General features: G+C 40.5%; 3 protein-coding genes across 11 annotated transcripts in view; 1 reads left to right on the top strand and 2 right to left on the bottom strand.

The window, feature by feature from the left end:
* The window catches only part of ahcyl1 (adenosylhomocysteinase-like 1), a 29,583-nt gene extending 26,035 nt beyond the window's left edge, over window positions 1-3,548 (bottom strand). The window contains exon 1 of one of the 2 annotated variants that reach the window (XM_054779571.1): window positions 3,119-3,548. In XM_054779571.1, the coding sequence (XP_054635546.1) occupies window positions 3,119-3,310 (192 nt within the window). In that variant the 5' untranslated portion in view covers window positions 3,311-3,548. The remainder of the gene's footprint in view (window positions 1-3,118) is intronic. The other variant, XM_054778727.1, reaches the window with a different exon arrangement.
* Window positions 3,549-6,326: 2,778 nt separating this feature from the next.
* Window positions 6,327-20,865, bottom strand: nfyal (nuclear transcription factor Y, alpha, like). Of its 8 annotated transcripts, none has more exons than XM_054779037.1 (10): window positions 20,705-20,865; window positions 18,377-18,486; window positions 18,100-18,186; window positions 14,679-14,825; window positions 14,386-14,517; window positions 14,194-14,296; window positions 13,939-14,105; window positions 7,277-7,450; window positions 7,056-7,166; window positions 6,327-6,958 (listed from the first exon to the last, which is right to left on the bottom strand). In XM_054779037.1, exons 2-10 carry the CDS (start codon window positions 18,455-18,457, stop codon window positions 6,893-6,895), a joined length of 1,068 nt encoding a protein of 355 aa, XP_054635012.1. In that variant the 5' UTR covers window positions 18,458-18,486; window positions 20,705-20,865; the 3' UTR covers window positions 6,327-6,892. The 8 variants fall into 8 exon arrangements, with proteins under 8 accessions (XP_054635012.1, XP_054635037.1, XP_054635029.1 ...); XM_054779062.1 differs by having other exon boundaries at window positions 13,957-14,105; XM_054779054.1 differs by having other exon boundaries at window positions 18,103-18,186.
* Window positions 20,822-22,461, top strand: ngrn (neugrin, neurite outgrowth associated). Its single transcript, XM_054779107.1, has 3 exons — window positions 20,822-21,434; window positions 21,497-21,607; window positions 21,683-22,461. Exons 1-3 carry the CDS (start codon window positions 21,205-21,207, stop codon window positions 22,296-22,298), a joined length of 957 nt encoding a protein of 318 aa, XP_054635082.1. The 5' UTR covers window positions 20,822-21,204; the 3' UTR covers window positions 22,299-22,461.
* The last annotated feature ends 242 nt before the right edge of the window (window positions 22,462-22,703 follow it).

Raw genomic sequence — 22,703 nt, 5'->3', positions numbered from 1 at the left:
AGGCTGCCCTTTGTCACCGATTCTGTTCATAATTTTCATGGACAGAATTTCTAGGCGCAGCCAAGGTGTCGAGGGAGTCCAGTTCGGGGGCACTAGGATCTCATCTCTGCTATTTGCAGACGATGTGGTCCTGATGGCCTCATCGAGCTGTGACCTGCAGCGTTTACTGGGACGGTTTGCATCTGAGTGTGAAGCTTCTGGGATGAGACTCAGCACCTCCAAATCCGAGGCCATGGTTCTCAGTCGGAAAAGGGTGGATTGCTCCCTCCGGGTTGGGAATGAGGTCCTGCCCCAGGTGGAGGAGTTCAAGTATCTCGGGGTCTTGTTCACGAGTGAGGGAAGGTTGGAGCGTGAGGTCGATAGGCGGATCGGCGCAGCGTCTGCAGTAATGCGGTCGCTGTACCGGACCGTCGTGGTGAAGAGAGAGTTGAGCCGGAAGGCAAAGCTCTCAATTTACCGATCGATCTATGTTCCCACCCTCACCTATGGTCATGAGCTTTGGGTCATGACCGAAAGAACGAGATCGCGGATACAAGCAGCTGAAATGAGTTTTCTTCGTAGGGTAGCGGGACTCACCCTAAGAGACAGGGTGAGGAGCTCGGTTATCCGAGAGGAGCTCAGAGTAGAGCCGCTGCTCCTTCACATCGAGAGGAGCCAGCTGAGGTGGCTCGGGCATCTAGTCCGGATGCCTCCCGGACGCCTCCCTGGTGAGGTGTTTTGGGCATGCCCAGCCGGGAGAAGGCCCCGGGGAAGACCTAGGACACGCTGGAGGGATTATGTCTCACAGCTGGCCTGGGAACGCCTCAGTGTCCTCCCGGTGGAGCTGGAGGAGGTGGTCGGGGACCGGGAAGTCTGGGCTTCCCTACTGAGACTGCTGCCCCCGCGACCCGGACCCGGATAAGCGGAGGAAAATGGAATGGAATGGAATGGAATAAAAAAGGCCTCTGTATTATAATGCATCATACATTCATCACAATTTAACAAATGTAATTCAGTCAAACCAGTTTTGGTCCCTGTTCGTATGATTTGTTTTCGACAAAAAAATGTCACCAAATTTTGTCTCATTTCTCGTACACTGTCTCAGATATCGTACAACTTTGCATGTCACAAACTGTATTACATGTATTGCATGTCATGTCACTGTATTACAGTACAGTGTTCCCTCGTTTATCGCAGGGGATAGGTTCCCAAAATAGTTAGCAATAAGTGAAATCAGCAAAGTACCAAACTTCTTTTTTTTTTTTACAATTATTTTATATGTTTTAAGGCTGTAAAACCTCTCACCATACACTTTATACACTTTTGTCAGACAGGCAATAACATTTTCTCACATTTCTCTCTTGGTTAAACACTCTCAAAGAAGTTCAAACCTTTGTTTGAATTTTAATGATGAACCTTAATGATCAACACAAGAAATTATTTAGTCACTCACCCATATTTCACTCCTGGCATCGTTCTGCTGTACTGTAGCGCTTTTGTATCCTTGTTAAAACATATTGCTGCAGATGAACCTAAGATTAATTTACAAGCTAGCAAGCCAGCAAGCTAGTGATGACACAGGAGACATGGCAGGACGGCACGAAGGAAATTGATTGACAATGACAATGCCAATCAGGACGCAGAAAACAACAGACGAGAGACAATGCGATTCTTCCTAAATGGCCAGGCTCACAGTGTAACAGCATTTATACGCTGTAATCAAAAGCACGAAAAAAATCTGCAAAACAGAGAATCAGCGAAAGGTGACCCGTGATAGAAGGAGGGAACACTGTACACCCTTGTGTATGCTGATAGCATTGCTTGTTTATTTAGCTGTCTTGAATCACATACCCAACACCAACTATTGCGAGACTTAGTTTACACAATAATACTACGGATTCCTGTTAGGCACATTCATTTGGCAAACTCCAATGAGAATCTTACACAAACTAGTCAGTTTGCCCGTGTATCATTCCAGGGACTCAAGTGGCCAAACAAAGAATCCCACGCATTCGTGACTCAGTCTTGTCGTGTTATTTCTGCAACGTGTCTTTAATACAACACGTGCCTGTTAGCATTCTCTCCCAGGTCTGCCGCCCCTCTATGTAGTCATCACCGGTTGACTCTGTAGTTCTTTGCAAACTAACACAGTTACACCACAAGTCTTTGCTTTTTTTATGGCTCACAGCTTCAAAATAAACCACCATGGAATGGATTAATGACAAAAACTGGGTTACCACTGCATCTCAAACTAGCATTCTTTACCAGCAAAAGATGATGAGATATTGCAGCTGAGATTTTGGCAGACTTTATTTGAACATTTGGTGCATATATAACTCGCAAGATCCCCCTATTTATGTACCAAATTAGCCTTATCGTTTGTCTAAGGTACTACAAAAAGACATCTAAGACACCTTGCAGGTATATACAGTACGTAAGTACTACATCAGTTTTATCACCATCATAACTCATGCCAACAAACAGAATTTATAACTCAAATGCATTCTGCAGTAGCACCTTCCCATAATCAATTTAGTTCTGATGGATACAAATTCTGCCCACAAGAAAATCTTCAATAAAAAGATGTCATAATCAATGAGCCATGACATGGTTGTCTGAGCTCAAGGACAGCATGTCTTCATCACCACTCTCTGAACTGCAGGATGTATTGCATGACTGTTATTTAAATAAACAGGATGGCTTATAAGGCACGATTTTAGAAAAGCCACTCTGATTGGGTAAACACAACATGAGGCACACACAAGGCTAGGGGTCTTTCACTGTGAAGTGTTTCTAATGTTTTAGTGACAGGACCGTATTAGCGCAGTATACTTGTAATATGATAATGATAACCAACCAAACATGAGCATTATTAGTTTTGTTTCAGCTCTTGTATTGCGCATCATTATATTGTGCAAGTGGTCATAATGTTGTCAGAAACTGACACCCCTTGAAAAGGCTATAAAAGAGCACAGACAATGTCTCTGGAGGCCTCTTGAAGTAGTAAATACATGATCACTACGTGCAGCACCATGTCTCTGCATGCTACTTGACTGCAGCAGTATAATGCGTACCAGGCGGGATTACCCCCATGCACCCCCCATCCTGGCTTGGATGATGGCGGGGTTGTTGCACTAACCTTCTTGACGGATTTCAGCGTGGGGACTGCGGTGAAGGCTGCAGAAGGCATTTCCCCGACGTTCATGTTCACGTCGCTGCTGTTCTTGCTCACGGTCATGGCCGAATATTTCTCCGCGACGTTTTCGGTTTCCTTGACATATTTCGTGCCTTGTTTGACCTCCACTTTGCCGTCCACCACCGAGTCGGTCATTGCATCCAGGTAGCAGTGTCCCGTTACTGGGAGCCTCGACTGGACTTACCCGATACTGCTCGCCACTGAAACAACGACACACCGCAACAATTACTCAACTTTGTATGGAAATATTTAACCTGTTTTCTATTGTGGTGACTTCCAAGAAGGACGTTGGGACAACACTTGTTCGCTACTGCGGCTGCTCGGCTATCATCCACAGGCAGCATCTCTGACGGGAGGGGCGGTGCGTGGTGCCGGTCACCTTAGCTTTCGGCATGTGTGGGGGCGGGGATTAGCGTCGATTGCCTCTTTGGAGGGATACGGGACAGTCAAGACAATAGCGATGAACAAAATGTCAGCGTTTATGAGTTGTTTGTCGATACCCGCTACTGTTCAAGTCGTACACGACCGGTTTCCATGGTTACACAGAATGCTTTTAATTCAGCTTCCCCAGGCCCCCCAAAGGAAGTTCTGCATTAGTCCCACCCTCTTCACCATGATTGGACGATCGCTCAACGCTGGCTCCAAATCCACTGATTGACGGCTACAATCAAGTCGAAACAAATACTACGGCAGAAACCTAATACTCGGGCGCAAAATACGCATTTTTGTGGTGTTTTGATTTTTAGGTAAGTAAAAACGCTGCTTGTAAAACTTCTCCTAAATCTTAAACTTAGCTTTTCACACATTAACTATGCATTAAGATTTAACGCAAGATGTAACGACAAATGATTTAATTAACTCAGATGTCCAACCATTTGCAAACATTCGTGGGCACAAAAAAATCTACAATTACAAACTTGGGTAAAGGCACCATTTAAATATTATTAACGACAATTGCTGGCCACAAAAAGGTCACCACCTGGATTTTGCAATGCAAATAAGTAAGAGCCTTCCATTGGATAATTACTGTATGGGTGATTATGTTGGTAGCTGGTAACAAGTTATTTAACCTAAATCTGGGGTCTCAAACTCGTGGCCTGTGGGCCATTTGTGGCCCACTGGGTCATATTTTGCGGCCCACGACTAGACATGGAGGAGTAGGGTAAATGCTATAAAAAAATATTTGTTTTTGATATGATTCTACTTTATAGCATTGATCTACTTGAGAGACATGAGATGTTGTGTTTTCTGAATGAGTTTAAAATAACTTTACTGTTTTTCAGACACCGAAACTAAAATCCTGTTTACACTTACGTTGCTAAAACATCCTCATTCTTTTTGTACCATTGCTGCTTGTAGTCTGGTTAAAATATGCTGCAAAAATTCCACCCCTTTTGTATCGCTTGTCTTCATTAGGGTCACGAGTAAGGTGGAGCCTATCCCAGCCGAATGCAGCAAAATATAAACTATGAAATGTATTTTTTTGTTTCACCCTATCACTGTATCGAGATATTATCATTATTGGGAGCCATGCATCGCGTATCATACCGTATCGTGGCGTACCCTGAGATTCCCAGCCCTATTCCCAATACTTCATGCGGCCCAGCCACAACCAGACCCTGTCTGCAGCGGCCCTCATGAAAATTGAGTTTGAGACTCCTGACCGAAATGATGCCGCGACTACCTTCTCATCTGTTAAACAACCACACTGAAAGACACATCATGTGGTCGTGGAAAAGATGTTAATCTGCTACAGAGGGGTCAAATTATTGGCATGCATCAAGCATGAGAAAATATGGAAGGAGATTTCTGAAACTACTAAAATCAGGTTAAGAGCTGTCCAACGCATAATTAGCAAGTGGAAGGAAAGTAGGGAAACTTTGCACAGTGTTCCTAATCTCCTGTCGTAAATACAAGGTCTTGTCAAAACAAATGAATGCAACTCTGAACAGAAATAAACATTGCCATTGCAGATGCTTGTGGAAACGATGCCACACAGAAAGCGCGCCGTATTCGAACCCAAAGGCGGTCGAACAAAATACTTGGTGTGTTACTTTTTTTTGGCCAGGCAGTATACAGTGATGTGAAAAAGTGTTTGCCCCCTGCCTGCTTTCTTATTTTTTTCATGTTTGTCACACTTAAATGTTTCAGATCATCAAGCAAATGTAAATATTAGTCAATGACAACACAACTGAACACAAAATGCAGTTTTAAAATTAAACTTTTTTTATTAAGAAAAAAATCCAAACCTACATGGCCCTGAGTGAAAAAGTGATTGTTCCCGAAACCTAACAATTGGTTGGTCCACCCTTAGCAGCAATAACAGCAGTCAAGCATTTGCAATAACTTGCATTGAGTCTCTTGCAGCACTGTGGAGGAATTTTGGCCCACTCATCTTTGCAGAATTGTTGTAATTCAGCCACATTGGAGGGTTTTCAAACATGAACTGCCTTTTTAAGGTCATGCCACAGCATCTCGATAGGATTCAGGTCAGGACTTTGACTAGGCCACTCCAGTCTTCATTTTGTTTTTCTTCAGCCATTCAGAGGTGGACTTGCTGGTGTGTTTTGGATCATTGTCCTGCTGTAGAACACAAGTTCGTTTCAGCTTGAGGTTATGAACAGATGGCCGAACATTCTACTTCAGGATTTTTTTGTAGACAGCAGAATTCATGGTTCCATTCATCACAGCAAGTCTTCCAAGTCCTGACAGAGCAAAACAGCCCCAGACCATCACACTACCACCACTATATTTTACTGTTGGTATGATATTGCTTTTCTGAAATGTGGTGTTACTTTTACGCCAGATGTAATGAGACACACACCTTCCAAAAAGTTCAACTTTTGTCTAGTCAGAGTATTTTCCCAAAGGTCTTGGGGATTGTCAAGATGATGCGGCGGTGGCGGAAATCAGTTTTTCCACGCAGGGCCATGTAGGATTCTCCTTTAATCATAAAAAGTTTCATTTAAAAACTCCATTTTGTGTTCAGTTGTGTTGTCATTGACTAATATTTAAATTTGTTTGATGATCTGAAAACATTTAAGTGTGACAAACATGCAAAAAAATAAGCAATCATGGAGGTGGCAAACACCTTTTCACACCACTGTATATGGATAGAACAATTTTCAAGAATTACACTGGACAAAATGTGTTCAAAAAAGTGGGAAATTTAGTTGTAAGTACACTGGGGGATAAAAACAATTAATATACAAAATTCTCACAACAGTATCACATTTCAAATGTTATGCTTGGTTGATGTAAGGTTATTCCACACTGAACATGGGTGGAAGAAAAAAAATGTCAAAGTACAAAACATGACATAAATGATATGATACAAATTCAACATTGATGCATAATCAAGTTAATGTGTCTCTATCAAAAAAGGCTGTACCATTTACAATTATCCTGCCATTGAATGGAACAGGATCTGTGTTTGACTTCACTTAATTCTGTGTGGTAGGCCCCAGTTCAACAATAACTTGTGTCCATGTGAAAATAAATAGCTGGTTAAACATTTAGGTGTTTGACCAGAGGTGGCTGGAAACATTTATCAATATTAGGCAAAAGGACTAGAGATTTCCATAAAAGGGGCTGATGGCCTGCTGCCTGGAAGACCAGAATAATTGAAGAGATACAAGTAAAGAAGATGTGGCAGATGGGATGAAGAGTCCCAGGCAGGGCAGAGGTCACAAAAAGAAGTGATAATGCTGGTAAATGCTATGAGACCCGGATCATCTGAGCCACCGTCTCATCGGCTGCTGCCTGCGCTGCCTCCTGCTGTTGCTGTGGGAAAAATAGGGGTATTTATATCACAATTGATAAAAATAGAAATGGGTTCATGCAAGTTCTTTGATGGCTAAAACATTGATTGCGTCATTACCTGTGCCAGTGCCAAAGCCATTTCTTCTTTTTCTTTGGGTGAAAAGAAACGTCCACCGTCTCCTCGCTTACGCTGCATAGCATGACGGTGGCGAGACTCATGAAGGTATTTCTGAAACAGAGAATAAGGGCAAGAGAAGCATCAGTGACCATTACGTCATCAATGACCATGCTCTTCTGATTGTTCATAGTGTAGTATTATGACAAATGAACCTTACTTACCCTCCTCTCTTTGGGGATCTTGCCCTCAGCCTCCAGTTTGGCTCGGGCCTGTCGTCGCTTCAGGATACGATGGTACTGCTTGGCATTTACATATAGGGGCTCTTCTTCAAGCATCTCAGCTCCTGGTAGAGGGATACGCTGCATTGTGGGAACTCCACCACCTCCAGGCACCATCTGATTTGGAACCCAGACATATACACCAAGCTTAGTACCAATGCCAAGGGAGGGCATCACAATTGTGTGCACTGACTAATGAACAGTCAGCATAAATTTTTATATGGCAATCAATCCAGCAGTTGTCTTATTGTTGTTTTGATCAAAAATATTTATGACTTACAAGACGAGTAACCAGACATTTTTAACAGACGAAATTAATAATCCAGAGTTTCTGCTACAAGTATGGCGCATCGCCATGGCAAAATAAAAACAACGATATTTTTTTTTTTTATGAAACCAATGTTAATATATTGTATGAATGACTATTTATGCGATGTACAGTGGTGTGAAAAAGTGTTTGACCCTTCCTGATTTCTTTTTTTTTGTCACACCTAAATGTTTCAGATCAAACAAATTTAAATGTTAGTCAATGACAACACAACTGAACACAAAATGCAGGCCGTTTTTGCCCAGTGTCTTTCTTCTGGTGGAGTCATGAAAACTGACCTTAACTGATGCAACGGAGGCCTGCCTGGGAAGGTTCACCACTGTTGCATGTTTTCATCATTTGTGGATAATGGCTCTCACTGTGGTTCGCTGGAGTCACATTAAGATATGTTTTAACAGGGAGGGCAATCACTCCTTCACAAAGGGCCATATAGGTTTGATTTTTTTTTCTCCCTTAACAATAAAAAGTTTCATTCAAGAACTGCATTTTGTCTTCACGTGTGTTGTCATTGACTAATATTTAAATTTGTTTGATGATCTGAAACATTCAAGTGTGACAAAAATGAAAAAAAAAAGGAATCAGAAGGGTGCACTTTTTGACAGCACTGTGTGTACGTGTGTATAAAAAAAAAAAAAAGTAATTTATTGAAAACGACAATTCAACTGAAATAGGCTGTTTATCAGCTGAAGTTTAAGACCATCGCTCAAAAAATAACAAAAAAACTCTCCAAACCAGAACAAAAAATGTTCTCAGTCGGACTCAGTAATGAGTAGCTCCACCGTTCTTGTTAATCACTTCAAAAATTGCTTTGGGCATGCTTGATGTGAGTGTTTCCAGGAGGCTAGTGGGAACATTGCTCCAAGTGGTGAAGATGGCTTCATGAAGGGCATCAACTGTCTGGAACTGATGGCCATTTTTTAAACTTCCCTTGCCATCCATCTCCAAATGTTCTCTATGGGATTTAAATCAGGAGAACATGCAGGATGGTCCAAAAGAGTGATGTTATTCTCCCTGAAGAAGTCCTTGGTCAAGCAAGCATTGTGAACTGCAGCGTTGTCCTGCATCCGTTTGACGACCCTGCACCACCTGAAGCTCCAGTGTTCCACTGAATGAAAAAGCAATCCGGATCATGATGGACCCTCCTCCACTGTGCCGGGTAGAAAACATCTCAGGTGGGATCTCCTTGTAATGCCAGTAATGTTGGAAGCCATCTGGACCGTCAAGGCTACATTTTTTCTCATCAGAAAATATAAAGTTTTTCCACATTTCAATGTTCCATGTTTGATGCTCCCTGGCAAAGTCTAAATGGGCAGTTTTGTGGCGTTGAAGGAGACGAGGTCTTTGAATTTCTTTTTTGTTTTTTTAAACCCTTTTCCCGCAGATGCCGTCTGATGGTTATTTCGCTGCAGTCGCCACCAGTAAGGGCCTTAATTTGGGTCAAAGACCGCCCTGTGTCTTGATGGACAGCCAATCGGATCCTCCAGCTCAGCGTAGGTGTGATTTTTTGGGTCTACGACTTGACTTTTTTGTTCCATAATGCTCAGGATCTTTGAAAAAAATGTAGAATGACTGATTTACTGCACCCAACCTCAGCAGCAATGGTACACTGCGAGAGGTCTTGCTTATGCAGCTCAACAATCTGATCATGTTCAAAAAGAGAAAGCTTATTAGCTTTAGCCATCAGGATGGCATGACAGTGTGAATGCCTGACAGAAAATGACAATTAGCCTGTGGTCTTAAACTTTTGATCAGCTGATAAACAGCCTATTTCAGTTGAATTGTTGTTTTCAATAAATTACTTCTTCAAACTGTTTTTTGTCTCACTCCCCCTTCTTGCTTTTGCATATTGTAGCTCTACTGAAAACCTCATTAAGATCCAAATGTGCAAAATGCAAATTCTAGCAATTTTTCAACTGGTCTTAAGATGTTTTATATATATATATATATATATATATATATATATATATACACACATATACACACACACACACACACACACACACATATATATACACACACACACACACACATACACATATACACACATATACATACACACACACACACACACACATGCATACATATATACACACACACAAAATACAGTACAGTACATGTATAGATTTAGACTGTATATATACACACAAACATACATATATATGTATACTTATATGTATACATATACATATATACACACACACACAAACAAACATACACACACACACATACAGCAACACTGCTGTCACCATAACAGTCAACACGCAGCATGTACTTGAGCCAATGTTTTTCTTAACCGTGTACGGGGTGGCAGGATGTTGTGGGTTGCCAAAACACCGCTAATTGTGAGCAGGGTAGCACATAGACATATATATGTAGACACAGCATCAAGCGTTGAGCCATACGTCAACGTCGCCGCCATATTGGATGTGGCAAGAGTCCGAAGAAGAGATGCCTCATTCATGTGCTGCAAACCAAATCCCAGGGAATAACATTTCACAGGTAAGACTTAACAAATACCTTTGATAGTATTTGGCCCATAGACTGCATGATTTGGCCATTATAACATCGTTGAGAGCATAACTCAAAACGAGCCAATTAATTTCTTTGTTTACTTGCCAGGAACCACCCATCTGTTCATTTTCTATGCCACTAATCTTCGAATAGAACCATGGCTTGCCCAAAAGTAAGAAGTTGATCGAGAAAACCAAACATTGAAAAGTGAAAGGACAGCCAATATATGTTCATTCTTCCAGAATCCAGTGCCAAACCGCTGTGTCTCAGATGCTCTGAAATTGTCGCACCCAGTATGAAAAATCTACGATAGTCATAGAACATTAATTTAAAGCACACCAACATGCAAATGAGCCTTGACTAAGGATTGTATGGATATTGGAGTCATCTTTCACTGACGAGAGTTGCAGATATCTTACTCAAATGTAAACAATGTGCTGTTGCAGCTTGTCTGCTAAAAGAGACACTTATTAATTCCTCCCCTCCCCCGAGAAACCGGTGCAGTTTTATTTAACTTAAAAATGAGCCTGTGTTCATTCATTGTGTGTACAGTCAAACTTTTTATTATTTATGTGAAATTTGGTCCTGTTTTCTTTTAATTGCAATTTAGGCCAAAATAAGTATGCTGTATGCTGTTCTCAATTACTTTCTCAATTACTTTCTGTCATGCCCCAACTGTGGGACAGAATAATTTTCACACTCCCCCAATTTGAAATATTATTGAAAAAATGATAATATCCATTTATTTATCTGTACTGTACAGACTGAACTCGAAACTGAAACCAGCAAAATGCAACAAAATGGAGAGCAGTGAAGCTCAAATTGCATGCTCAATAAGGCAAATTCAGACATAAGCAAGACATAAACTTAAGCGAGATGTTGTTTACAGCCACGTCGAGAAGCTAATTGCTGATGCTGTATGCATTAGTTTCACAACAGATATTTGTTAAATTCCATGACAGGAGGTATGTGATGTTACACATATCGGTATAAAAAAAAAAAAATGGCAAAAAAAATAGCAATTTTAAACTTAGCAAAAGTATTTGCAATTGATGTCAAACGAAGAGCAGGTAGGATTAAATAACTTGTAAAACAATGAATAATATCTGGAACAAAATTGTCAGTAGAAATTTTGAATGGGCCTGCCCTTGCAATTTCCCTTGGTAAGGCATTGTATTCTTGCAGGTCACTATGTTAACACAACCTTGACACTGGGATCGATTTGCCCACTGTATCGGTAATGTTGACATTGGGATCGTTCCACCCACCTCTTTTTATGGTTTGCAATTGCTCTCTGCAGAACACAGTGAGTATTGTAGTCCTCACTAATTACTCTATAAAAGTTATTTTATGGACAAAGACAGCATTATCGTAGCACCCTGCTAATTTTAATTTGTGTGCATTATAAAGTTCATCAATAGAAATACATTTGGTTCATCATCTGAAGAATATTGTACTGTCTAATCTTTATGAACTCACAATGAAGTGAAGAAAAGGTTATAGACTGTATGTAATCGTTGCATTTACATAGGTATGTATGTTTCATTAAAGGTTGTAATAATAATAATTTAAGTTTGCTAAATTCTTGGTTTTATTTTGAAATTTAAAGATGCTTTTATTTTGAAGGGATGTTTACCAGTCATGGTTACACAAAATGTTGCACTCCATTTTTTATTTTTTTTCATATATCATATCCATGGTGCAAGTAGCTCTGGTAAATTGTAAGTGTAACTGGTCTGCCCCCGCCAGGGATCGCACCCTGAACTTTCTAACTGGCAGGCGAGATAAATACCAGTTAGCCAAGTGTCCTGAGTGTCACCCAAGTGCTCAGATGAGTTTTTAAATGTGGCTATTGCCCCAGAATAAGCCTGTTTTCGTCAATTACTTCATCACAGTTGTACAAAATGTTGCACTCTATATACCTGTATAGCACACGACCCGTGATCAAGACCTCTGCAAAGATGTGACATATGCAGTGCTTCTGTAGGCGGTTCATGCAGAATTAAAGGTAGCAAAATAAGATATAATTGTAATCATAAATACTAAAGAATAAATAAATAAGGAATAGCAGTATGGGCTGCTGCTCTTTCACTTGCAGGCCCATCATAAATTATTATTAACTTGAACACATAGGAGGCAGATATAATGTTTGGGCTGTATTATGATTACAAGTATTGTTACAGTATATACAAATATCCCCCAAAAATGTAATTGCCAGCAGACAACTGTAAATACAGTACAATGTAAACCGGTAGAATACAATAAAAGTGGCAACTGACCTGTTATATATACACACCAGAATGAAAATGTTATTCTATGCTGAATTACTATACAGTCGTCCCTCATTTATCGCAGTTAACTGGTTCCAGACATGACTGCGATAAGTGAATTTCCGCGAAGTATGATTCAATATTAATACATGGAATATTTTCGTAGTTATGGCATAGAAAACCTGCTTACAATCTCCTAAATACGGATTTTAACATTATTAGAGCTCTGTAGACGTCAAATAACACCCATATAGTCACCTTTGCATTTATATTACCCAATATAGTAGATAAAAATCAGAGAAAATAAGACATAAATAAGATAACACTCACATTAGCAGTTCCTTGTTATTTTTTTTTCTGGACAGCATACTTCCTGCCGTGGCTATTGTCTCATCAATGTATGTGATGGCAGCTTTAAATGGCTTTACACTCGTATTATCCAATATAGTGGACATAACAGTAAATAAGCCATTTAAGACGTAAATAAATAAACCTCCTGCTTGTGTGTGTCCCAGTAAATATGTTGCCTAGAGGACCTTAGTGGTGGGCGGACAAATGTGTGGAGGCAGGAAGTGACGTGGGAAGCTCAGAGTTGAGATTTTGCTTCTCGTGGGTTAAGGCCCTGATAGTACGGCAATGGACACGGGACGCAATGAATGGACAGACTACTTGATGGAGGTGAACTGAACCAGACAACATTATATTGCGCTCGGATCGTAATATTGTGGCATTGTTACAGACAGTGGACAAGCAATGCGTCATGAAGATTCTGACTTACAAGACAGCAATTACATGTATATGTTCTCCATAGAACAGGTGAACAACCCACTATTTGTAGCCAGGGGTAAACATACCGGTAAGACTTATGTCAAGGCATGTCTTGTTGAACTTGACAGGTGTACTTTTACTCACACTTCAGTCTGCAGAGCATTCTATGTGTAGCTTTCCTGGTACAGAGAAATTCATGATATCAGGCCCCAACAGCAGCCCGTGTTATTATTGTGATTATTATGTTGTTATTATTGTGCCTGTTGTGAGATCATTTAAACTTGCAATAAATGCCTGTTCTGGCGATCATGTCTGACCAATACTACATTCAAAATTAGAATGCTTCTTCTGCCTTGTATTTGTATTGTAGTGCATTTAGTTAGTTAATTTAGCCATTTTTATGCTTGAAAATGCTTCATTTAGGCCAAGAATAAGTACAATGTGCTTAAATATGCTTTTTTTTTTTATACTAATAATACGCCATATTCAACTACGAAACAGCAATCATTTATTAACAAATTTTTGAAAAACCACAACACCGGGAGGGCACGATGTTCGAACATCAATGTGGCAAGGGACGACTGTAATTTTGTGACAAAATAGCTTCAACAGTTTACAGGGGTGGAAACAACCACAAAAAAAAAGTTCTGATTTTTTTATGCTATGTGACCACACCCACACCTCATGAGTGATAAGTGAGAAAAAAAATGCAATAAGATGTTGGGTACCTCTGCACCGGGTCTTACCATGACCATTCCACCTGCATTGACCATGTTGCCAGAGACGGGCAGGGTGACGGTCACAGTGCCTTGGCTGTTGGTCGTGTTAGTGTTGGCACCTCCTGCCTGAACGATCTGAGCGCCTGCCAAGCTAGCTGCTGGAATTGTGATCATTCCTGACAAGTACAGATCTTCTTTAAATTGACAATTCAACAGCATTAATTTTATGAAGGCAAATGAAAATAGAGGACAAGTGTAGTTTACCCTGCTGCAGGACGGTACCATCTGCATTGACAGGCTGGTAGACGATGGTCTGTCCATCAGCTGTCTGTGCAACCTGCTGGCCCTGCACACTGATCTGCTGACCCTGTGGGACCAGAGGTGAAAAGAAACACACTAAGTAATAATTTTTAAAATCAATTAAGACTTTAAATGGTACTGGCCAATATTTAATACCTGGTTCTGTCCAGCTGTGATGGCTGTCTGGGGTTGCTGGATGATGATCTGCTGGGGTTGACCCTGCTGGCTTTGAAGCTGGAGAGTCTGACCACCTTGCAATTGGATCTGCCCTGGCTGCACCAGCTGGATCTACACAATGACACCCATAGACTGAATTAGAATCAAACAAACAACTCATTTTTTTAATGCACACACATTAAATAATGTATTTAAAACCCTGTCGCCTAAAATACAAAACAACCATACATCATGATCACAAATCTTAATCTACAAAGAGCTTCATGCCTCACCTGTTGTAGTCCTTGAGCTCCAGACACAGGAACCTGCATAATGGTTTGACCCTGACCCCCTGACATGGCCTGCACCATGATGGGTTGTCCAGATGACGTGATGAGCTGCCCCCCACTGACCTGGACCATTAGAGGTTGCCCTTGAACCTACAGAAAAGAACAACTGTCACAGCAGCACATAACGGGGTAACATGGCCAGATTTTATGCTGTATGCAAGAGTATACCAAAGATTCTGAATAAATGAAGGACAATGATTATCCTGACCACCTGCTTGCATCTAAGCAATTCAATGTACAGCACCTTTCAGGTGTTGACTACATACACGTCCTAGAAAGTCATGACATTATTGAATTGCTGAGTAAATCTAGGTCATAATAAAAAAACAACTCGTAACATATTAGTCAATCTTTGTATAAGTAAGCATAAAGAGTATCATAAACATTCATTTGTTTCTCGGGGTGTCACGAGATCTTGTGACGTGATTTCTTGTTCAGAAGAACAGTTGCGTGACAATCAACCAATCAATCACACGATAAATGAAAATGAACTTGATAATTTTGCCGGCCTCAATATATTGCCAGCTGCACGCATGTCTGTTTTCCTCTTTTCTCGCCTCTAAACAGGCAGGACGAAGGTTCACGCTGTGCTTGTTGTCAGCACTTGGGTGCGTTTGCTCCATGAAGCAAAGGCTTGAACGAAGTGCACCCTCGTCAGTCATCCAGTCTCTTTGTCTCTGTGAGGTTGGGGCGGAAGACCCGAGACAAGGTACAATTAACACAGCGCAGCTCAAGGAGATGAAGGTTAATGTACCTTACTAACATAACTTTAGCTGTGTGAAGAGCTAGCTTTCTCTTAATTATGAATATTGTCAAATTTGTGGCAAGTTTATTCCGATGGTAACGTGACTTCATAAGGTTTATTTCATCTGCAAAAAGACAGTGCTGTGAGTTAAGAAGATGGAAAATAAAAACATTTTCGCTCACTAATCAGTAGCTGGTCATTTCCAACAGCAATACTGTGTAATAGAACAAAGAAGTGTGTCTCACTCTTTTGGTCGATGGATAAAACGTGCTCTACTACAGTAGGTGTCTTCATTTTAGTTTGAACACTGTAAAACCTCAAAATCTTATAGACAATATTTGTCTTATTTCTAATCAGTCGGTTTAAGTTTAGGGTTCATAAATGTATGGACATCAACATAATGTAATATCTAATTTAGTCTTCGTAACGTAAATTAGCAAATTATTATTTCTCTCCTTTTCCTGTAAAATCAGTGGCTCCCAAATTTTGGATAGCATTTTGAATAAATCAGACCTCACAAATCGCTCGGCTTTACTTTCTCTGACATCGTATTAATGCGCGCCATCGGCTGTCCATTACTGTGTATGTGATGAAAATGGCTGTGACCCTCATGCTTTCATCCGCTGTGGAACACATACGTAAACAAGATGGCCGTCGCAGCAAATGAATCTACTTCACACACACACACACACACAACGGACAGCCGATAGCGCACATGAATACAATGTCAGAAAGTAAAGCCAAGTGATTTGTGAGGTCTGATTTTTTTCGAGGAGGCATTTTTGTTATGCAAATGTATTACTCCTTCGAACGTTTTGTTTTGAGAAGCCAAACTCTACTTAAGTAACCCCAATAACTAAGCGGAACTACGTTTCTCATCACCGAAGTCCAACCAGAGCTGGGCTCACGGGACCAAGTGCGGGGTAAGTCCCTATTGATGGACTGCACTGCTGTTGGGGATGTCATACAACTTCATGTCAAAAAATCCAGACTATCCCTTTAAGTGAAATGTCTTATTTTCCCCTATTTATGTTTTATCCAATTACTCAAGTAATCTAAGGAATTTTCAGTAAAATATTTGATTATTAAAATATTCGATAGCTGCAGCCCTCATCAAATTGACTTGACGCTTTCCCAAAAACCTCTTGACCACACAATTTACACAGAATTGCATCATTATTAAAGTGATGAGACCCAGTGATAATCCTGCAGCTCAAGACACAAATCAATAGTTATTTCTTACAAAAAAGAAAAAAACAAAGCAAAATGCAAATAAATGCAATCAAGTGACCCAAGGTCGTCAACAATATTAATATGACCAAACTCATCATACATTTGAAGCAGCATCACATGAGAAACTCCCATGGGGCGACAAATCATTATCTATAACAGAAAAGATGACCAGCCCCTGTCAGTGATGAGTAACGTCAGGTTTAAACATTAAATCCAGGACCTTGACGCTCGCTATATTATGCCTAGTCGCCACTACACATTGTTGATAAAACTATACCCCACATGCTTGAAGAAGTAAATGGGTCGGTTTTTCCTCATACATACTAATTATTGTTCTCTGTTTAAGTAATATCACTTGATCAAGCTTTTTCGAAGATTCCACACTACAAAATAAGTCATAAAAGTATGAATGATTCTTGCTGATATCGGCTTGATATCAGTATCGGATGATATTCAAGGCTACAATATCTTTATCAGATCGAAAGTGACAAAGTTGTATCGGGACACCCCTGTTATTTTTTATATATTTATTTATCTTACACAGAACCCAGCAAAGTGAGATATTGCTGTAACTGTGTGCAGCCACATGGTGATAATTAAATATTTGGAGAGCATAACAACAGCCACGTCTGCATCTCGTGTGACATATGCGTTCAACAGAACAGGGCGAACACGGGCAATGTCCCACTTTTGTTATGGCTCCGAGGACATTACCAGATCAGCTTCAATCTCACATGCATACCGATAGGGGCTAAAGATGATCTATCACAGGCCAAGTCGAATGTCAAACATTTGCACATGAAAATTACAAATGATAACCATCTAAATATAATATTTATCTTAAAATGCAACACCTTAGCTCAGTACATAAACAAATAAACATAATGCTTTGCAAGAATGGAGCAGTGACCCTGAAAGAAAACCGCTTTTGGAGAAAGAGCAATAGAAACGTTATTGTTTACAAACAGACAATAACATCAAGCAACCTCTCACGTGATACAGGTTCATTCACCAGTGAGTGACCACTACGAACAAGTGCACACAATGGCAACTTGGGGGAAAATGCCAAAACAGAAGAAGAGGTTTAATGACCATGATCCATGCAATTCACTGCTGAACCCAACACATTTTCAACTCTAACAAACAGCAGTTAATTTACAAGAACATCAAGGGCGGAACCCCTAAGACTGACCATTTAAGATACTGTGCTGAGTGAGCAGCATGCACTTCAGACAGCTATAGGACATGCTGGGGGCAAGAGGATGAGCCAAACAGCACAGAGATGGTACATAAAAATAAAACAAATTCAGCACTGGTTGTAGCATGCAAATGCATATTGGCTTACAACAAGGTCATGACACCAACACAGGGCGGCAAAAACACCACTACCTGGAGTGTCTGCACCTGCTGACCTGAGGCCGTCACCACTGGTGATTCTGTTTGCAGCTGCACAGCCGTTACTGTGCCCTGTGTCTGCAGGTAACAGGTAAGGCAAGATAATGAAATCTCAGAGAAACAGCTGGCAGGGAAAACATTGATCTGTCATGTTGTCATTTTTGGGTACCTGAGAGCTTCAAAGAAGAAAGTTTAACTGTCGACTATTGTTAAACACAGGTTGCAGTGTAGGTAGTCAGATCTAAAAGATTAGTTAACCTGAGCTCACCTGTTGTTGAATCTGTCCATTGGCTGTTTGTACCACAATCTGCTCCCCTGTGGCAGTGGTGGCAGCGGTGTACTGCTCCATAGTTGCTTATCCAACACTCTGGTCTGGAACTTAAATTTAGCAAAAAAGATAATGTAGAGATATTGCAGTATAACCAGAAGCATTTACTTTTAAAAAGGGTTAACGTAGACACATTCTTAAGTAATGGTTAAAATGTATAGACCCGTACCATTAGCTTATCTGAGAATTGTTCAGTGGTAGTTACTGCACAGATGCCAATTTATTGTCAGTATGTGGCATTATATATCCATATGTATTATGAAACTCTCTGCTCTTGAACATAAACACTATTAGCAAAATAGATCATTTACGGTCATTCAGGTTGAAACAGACAAATTTATTATGAAATTAGCCATTGTTTAACCACCGACCAACTTTAACCATTGTTAAGTAGTGGTTAAAGTTCAACTACGTCTAACATTAGCTTACTGCACCATTGTTTAACGGTAGTTAATGCATGTATACCAATTTATTGTCAATATTTGTTATTACAGTCGTCCCACGCCACATCGCAGTTTGAATTTGCAGCTTCACTCTCACGATTTTTCAATATTGCTGTTTTGTGGTTGAATACAGCCTATTAGTAAAAAAAAAAAAAAAAAGTATGCATACTTAAGCAGCTTTTATGTATTTGCCTGAATGAAGCACTTTTAGGCATAAAAATGGCTAAATGAATTCAAATACGAAACAATATAACACATGAAGAAGTCACATTTAAATTGTAATATGCAGTATTCTACACTGATCACAAGTTGTCAGTCGGTAAAACATACAAGTGCCAGACTTGATTGCTGGAACAACAGGCTTTTACTGCAAGTTTGCATTATCTCACAACCAAGGCACAATAACAACAAAAACATAATAATAATAATAATCCTAATAACGTGGGTTACTGTTGCGGGAGCTAAAACTCAACTCTGAACCCCCGACGTCACTTCCTGTCCACATGTCTGGAACACATTTATTACAAAACACACAAGCCAGAGTTTTATTTATATCTTTAATGGCTTATTTTCTGATTATTTCTACTATATTGGGTAATATGAGTGTAAAGGGTGTTATTTTATGTCCAGAGAGCTCTAATATTGTTAAAAATCCATACTTAGAAGGTTGTAAACAGATTTTCTATGCTCCAACTACAATAATATTGCATTTAAAAGAAGTGATCCTACTTCACTTATCACGGTCTGTAGCCAATTAAGCACGAGAAACGAGGGATTACTGTATACTGTAAATGCACACAGACTCGATATAGTAACTCCACATTTCCTTTGTTTCCAAACTTGACACCCTGTACGCATCAGGGCTGTCTAAACTTTTTGCTACCAAGGGATGCATACTGAAAAATGAAAGGATGCGGGGAAATGTGCAATTTTGCTAAACTGCAAAAAAAAAAAAAACCTTACATAAACTTAAAGACAAAGCTTAGTGTCAGGTTTGTTATTTGTTACTATCAATATTTCAACCATTTCTAATTATATTACACATTTTTTGCTCTTTCCCCCCTTTTTGCTGTGTGTGTGTGTTTTTTTTAAATTTCTACAATGTGCCAAAAAAGCGACCTTCTACGTGGTGCCCGGTCCGCACTTTGGACACCCCTGCTGTACATCATTTTCGCCTGTGTAGGTTTAACCGGATACATTTATTTAGAAGCAATTTTAGTGAATTATTTCGTGCTGGTTAACATGTATAGACGTGTACCATTGTTTTATCGCAGAATTGTTTAATAGAAGTTCGTGCATCTATACAAATGTATTGTATGGGGGTATTTTCCATTTTAATCACAATCAAATTATGAACACGTAAACATTAACTTGTTTTGATAACGGGGTTGTTTGAGAGCTAGCATGGGTGCACGGCGCGTAAGCTAAATAAAGACGCAGGCGAAAAGCAGCAGTTAAGGGGCCACGTTAAACAATGTGAATGAAATTCCTTCAGAGAAGGTATTGGTTGTTACCAGTGGTTTGTGAAACGTCGTTGGAAGCCGTTGAAGGTTTCTAAATGTACGCACTGTCAGCCATCCCTTTGTTTGAGCTTCCACATGCTAGCTAAGCAGTTAGCTAGACGTTAGCTTGACGACGATAAGATCATGTTCCCCCACAACGACAAAGAACGCAAATTAATCTCCAGGCCAAGCGTGGGGAAACAACGGTGGTCAAAACGGTGTCATTTGATTTTGTGCACTTAGCAGGGTTAGTAATTTGGTTGGTCCGCAGCAAACCAATCCGTGCTGACAACTACCAATGCCTTCAATCGGGTCTGCCTTACCGTGTAGTCGCTGTCCGGTTCCCCTCTGATTGGCTCCAGTACAGCTCGCTAAAGCCCAATCAACAAAGTGAGCGAACAAAATGGCGCAAATGAAACAACTGCGCTTGGGGAGGAGGTGCTCAGCAACACCGTGACACATGATGAGCGCACATTGTGGGCAGTGTCGGAAGGTGCCCGGCAGATGTCGCAATATACATATATGTTTCACAGTACGGTCGATTTTAAAAAATGTATGTGGGCAACATACACTACTGTGTTCCATGTTCAAATATCAGGTTCGGATCAAATGTCGGCTTAATGTCGTTTTTAAACATAACTCCGCGCCGATAGGTGGCAGTAGCACGCCCGTCATAATGTGTTTACGCAAGTGACCATGTTGACTTTATGGGGACGCAACCAGGAAGTGGATACGTGAAGGGTATTTAACAATATCCCTCCTCAGCCAAGTAGCAATTTAAGAGTCGGTCTTTTGTTATTCCACCGTCACTCACTCTATAATCATGACCGGGTGTCTCAGTGTGATCTCCGTGCTCGCTACACTCGGGGCTCGAACAGCAACACTGCCATCAGCATGCAGTCACAAGGTTCCCTTAATGTTTGGCCGATTTACCAGCAGAGGTGCCAGCAAGGTACAGATGGCGCAGAATGGTGTGCGCAAACATTTCCACTATGAAGAAGATGAAGACTTTATGATGGAGGAAGTGGAGGACAAGCTGGAAACTTTGCTGGAGTAAGTGTACTCATAACATTTGTATGCATTTAAGTGTGCTATCATTTCATATGGTTTTTCAGAGAGCGGAAGAAGACTCAAAAGGCTATCAAGTATAACATCATCAAGAGGAAGATGATGCCATCAGGGGCTCCAGAGAGGAAGTTAACCTGGCAGGCTATTGAACAGATAAGGTGAAGAGTTTTGCTTTTATGACCCTCCTTCTTTCATCATACCCACCAATTAAATGGCTGTCAGTTTTGTTCCAGATATCTAAAACAGGAGCAGCCAGATGAGTGGTCAGTCAAGCGTCTGGCTGAAGGCTTCTCTGTCACCCCTGATGTGATTGTCAGAGTCCTCAAGAGCAAGTTTATCCCAGACCCAGACAGGAAAATCAAGCAAGATGTTAAAGTTATGACTAGACTCAATCGTCAAGTCTTGCCTTCAGGGTCTGGGGAAGAGAAGAGCAGAATAAAGTTGCACAGAGGCTGCTCAGCAGCTGCACTTCCCCCAGGAAATCAAGAAAACGGTTTGGTTCCTGTGGCTGCCCATACTTCAGTAAGTGGAGACACAAGCTCAGGGATTTTAATAAGTGGAGACACAAGCTCAGTCAATAAATCCCTGGCTGTAGCTTCTGCGCCTGTTACAGTTCCGGCAACTTACTTTACTTCTGTAAACAACAAAGATGCCACAGGGAGGAGGTCAGCTGAAGATGACAGTTCCACCGACATTAATAACTCGGGAGAGGAAGACGGGTGCTGGCAGGGACAGGTTTTGTCTGAGGAAGAGATTGAGCAGTTTTGGGACATGAAGAAGCCTACGCCTGTGGTGCAAGTTGGGAAAGATTTCTTTGATGGCGAGGGCAATTTTTTGTACAGAATATGAGCACTTGTTTTGAATAGGGACTGCTTGTGTCTTGTGATGATATTTTCTGCAAATATTTGTCATGTGTGCTGGCAAATAAAAACAAAATATGAGAGTGAATTCCTAAAAATGCAATTTTTAACACAAAATATTCTCATGTACACAGAACACCTGATTAAACATTGTCATTGTCCAAAGAAAAGTTGAGTTTTAATCAGAAATGAACCAAAATGATTCATTTTGAATGAAAAGATCATACAGAGTTAGGGTATACATGCAGTATAATATCTAATACTTTAGTATACTTTGTGACTTGTGACCTCTTTGTATGAAATGGGGGGGAAAAATCTCAGATTCTGTTTTTGTTCAGTAGGCAGCATAGCATTTACATCTTTGTTGTGTATGCCAAATTGAGTAAAACAGTAA

Source organism: Dunckerocampus dactyliophorus, chromosome 1 (assembly GCF_027744805.1).
Source record: "Dunckerocampus dactyliophorus isolate RoL2022-P2 chromosome 1, RoL_Ddac_1.1, whole genome shotgun sequence".
NCBI classification, from domain to species: domain Eukaryota; kingdom Metazoa; phylum Chordata; class Actinopteri; order Syngnathiformes; family Syngnathidae; genus Dunckerocampus; species Dunckerocampus dactyliophorus.
Note: the sequence above shows the minus strand (reverse complement) of the source record. Positions and strands in the feature narration are given on the sequence as shown.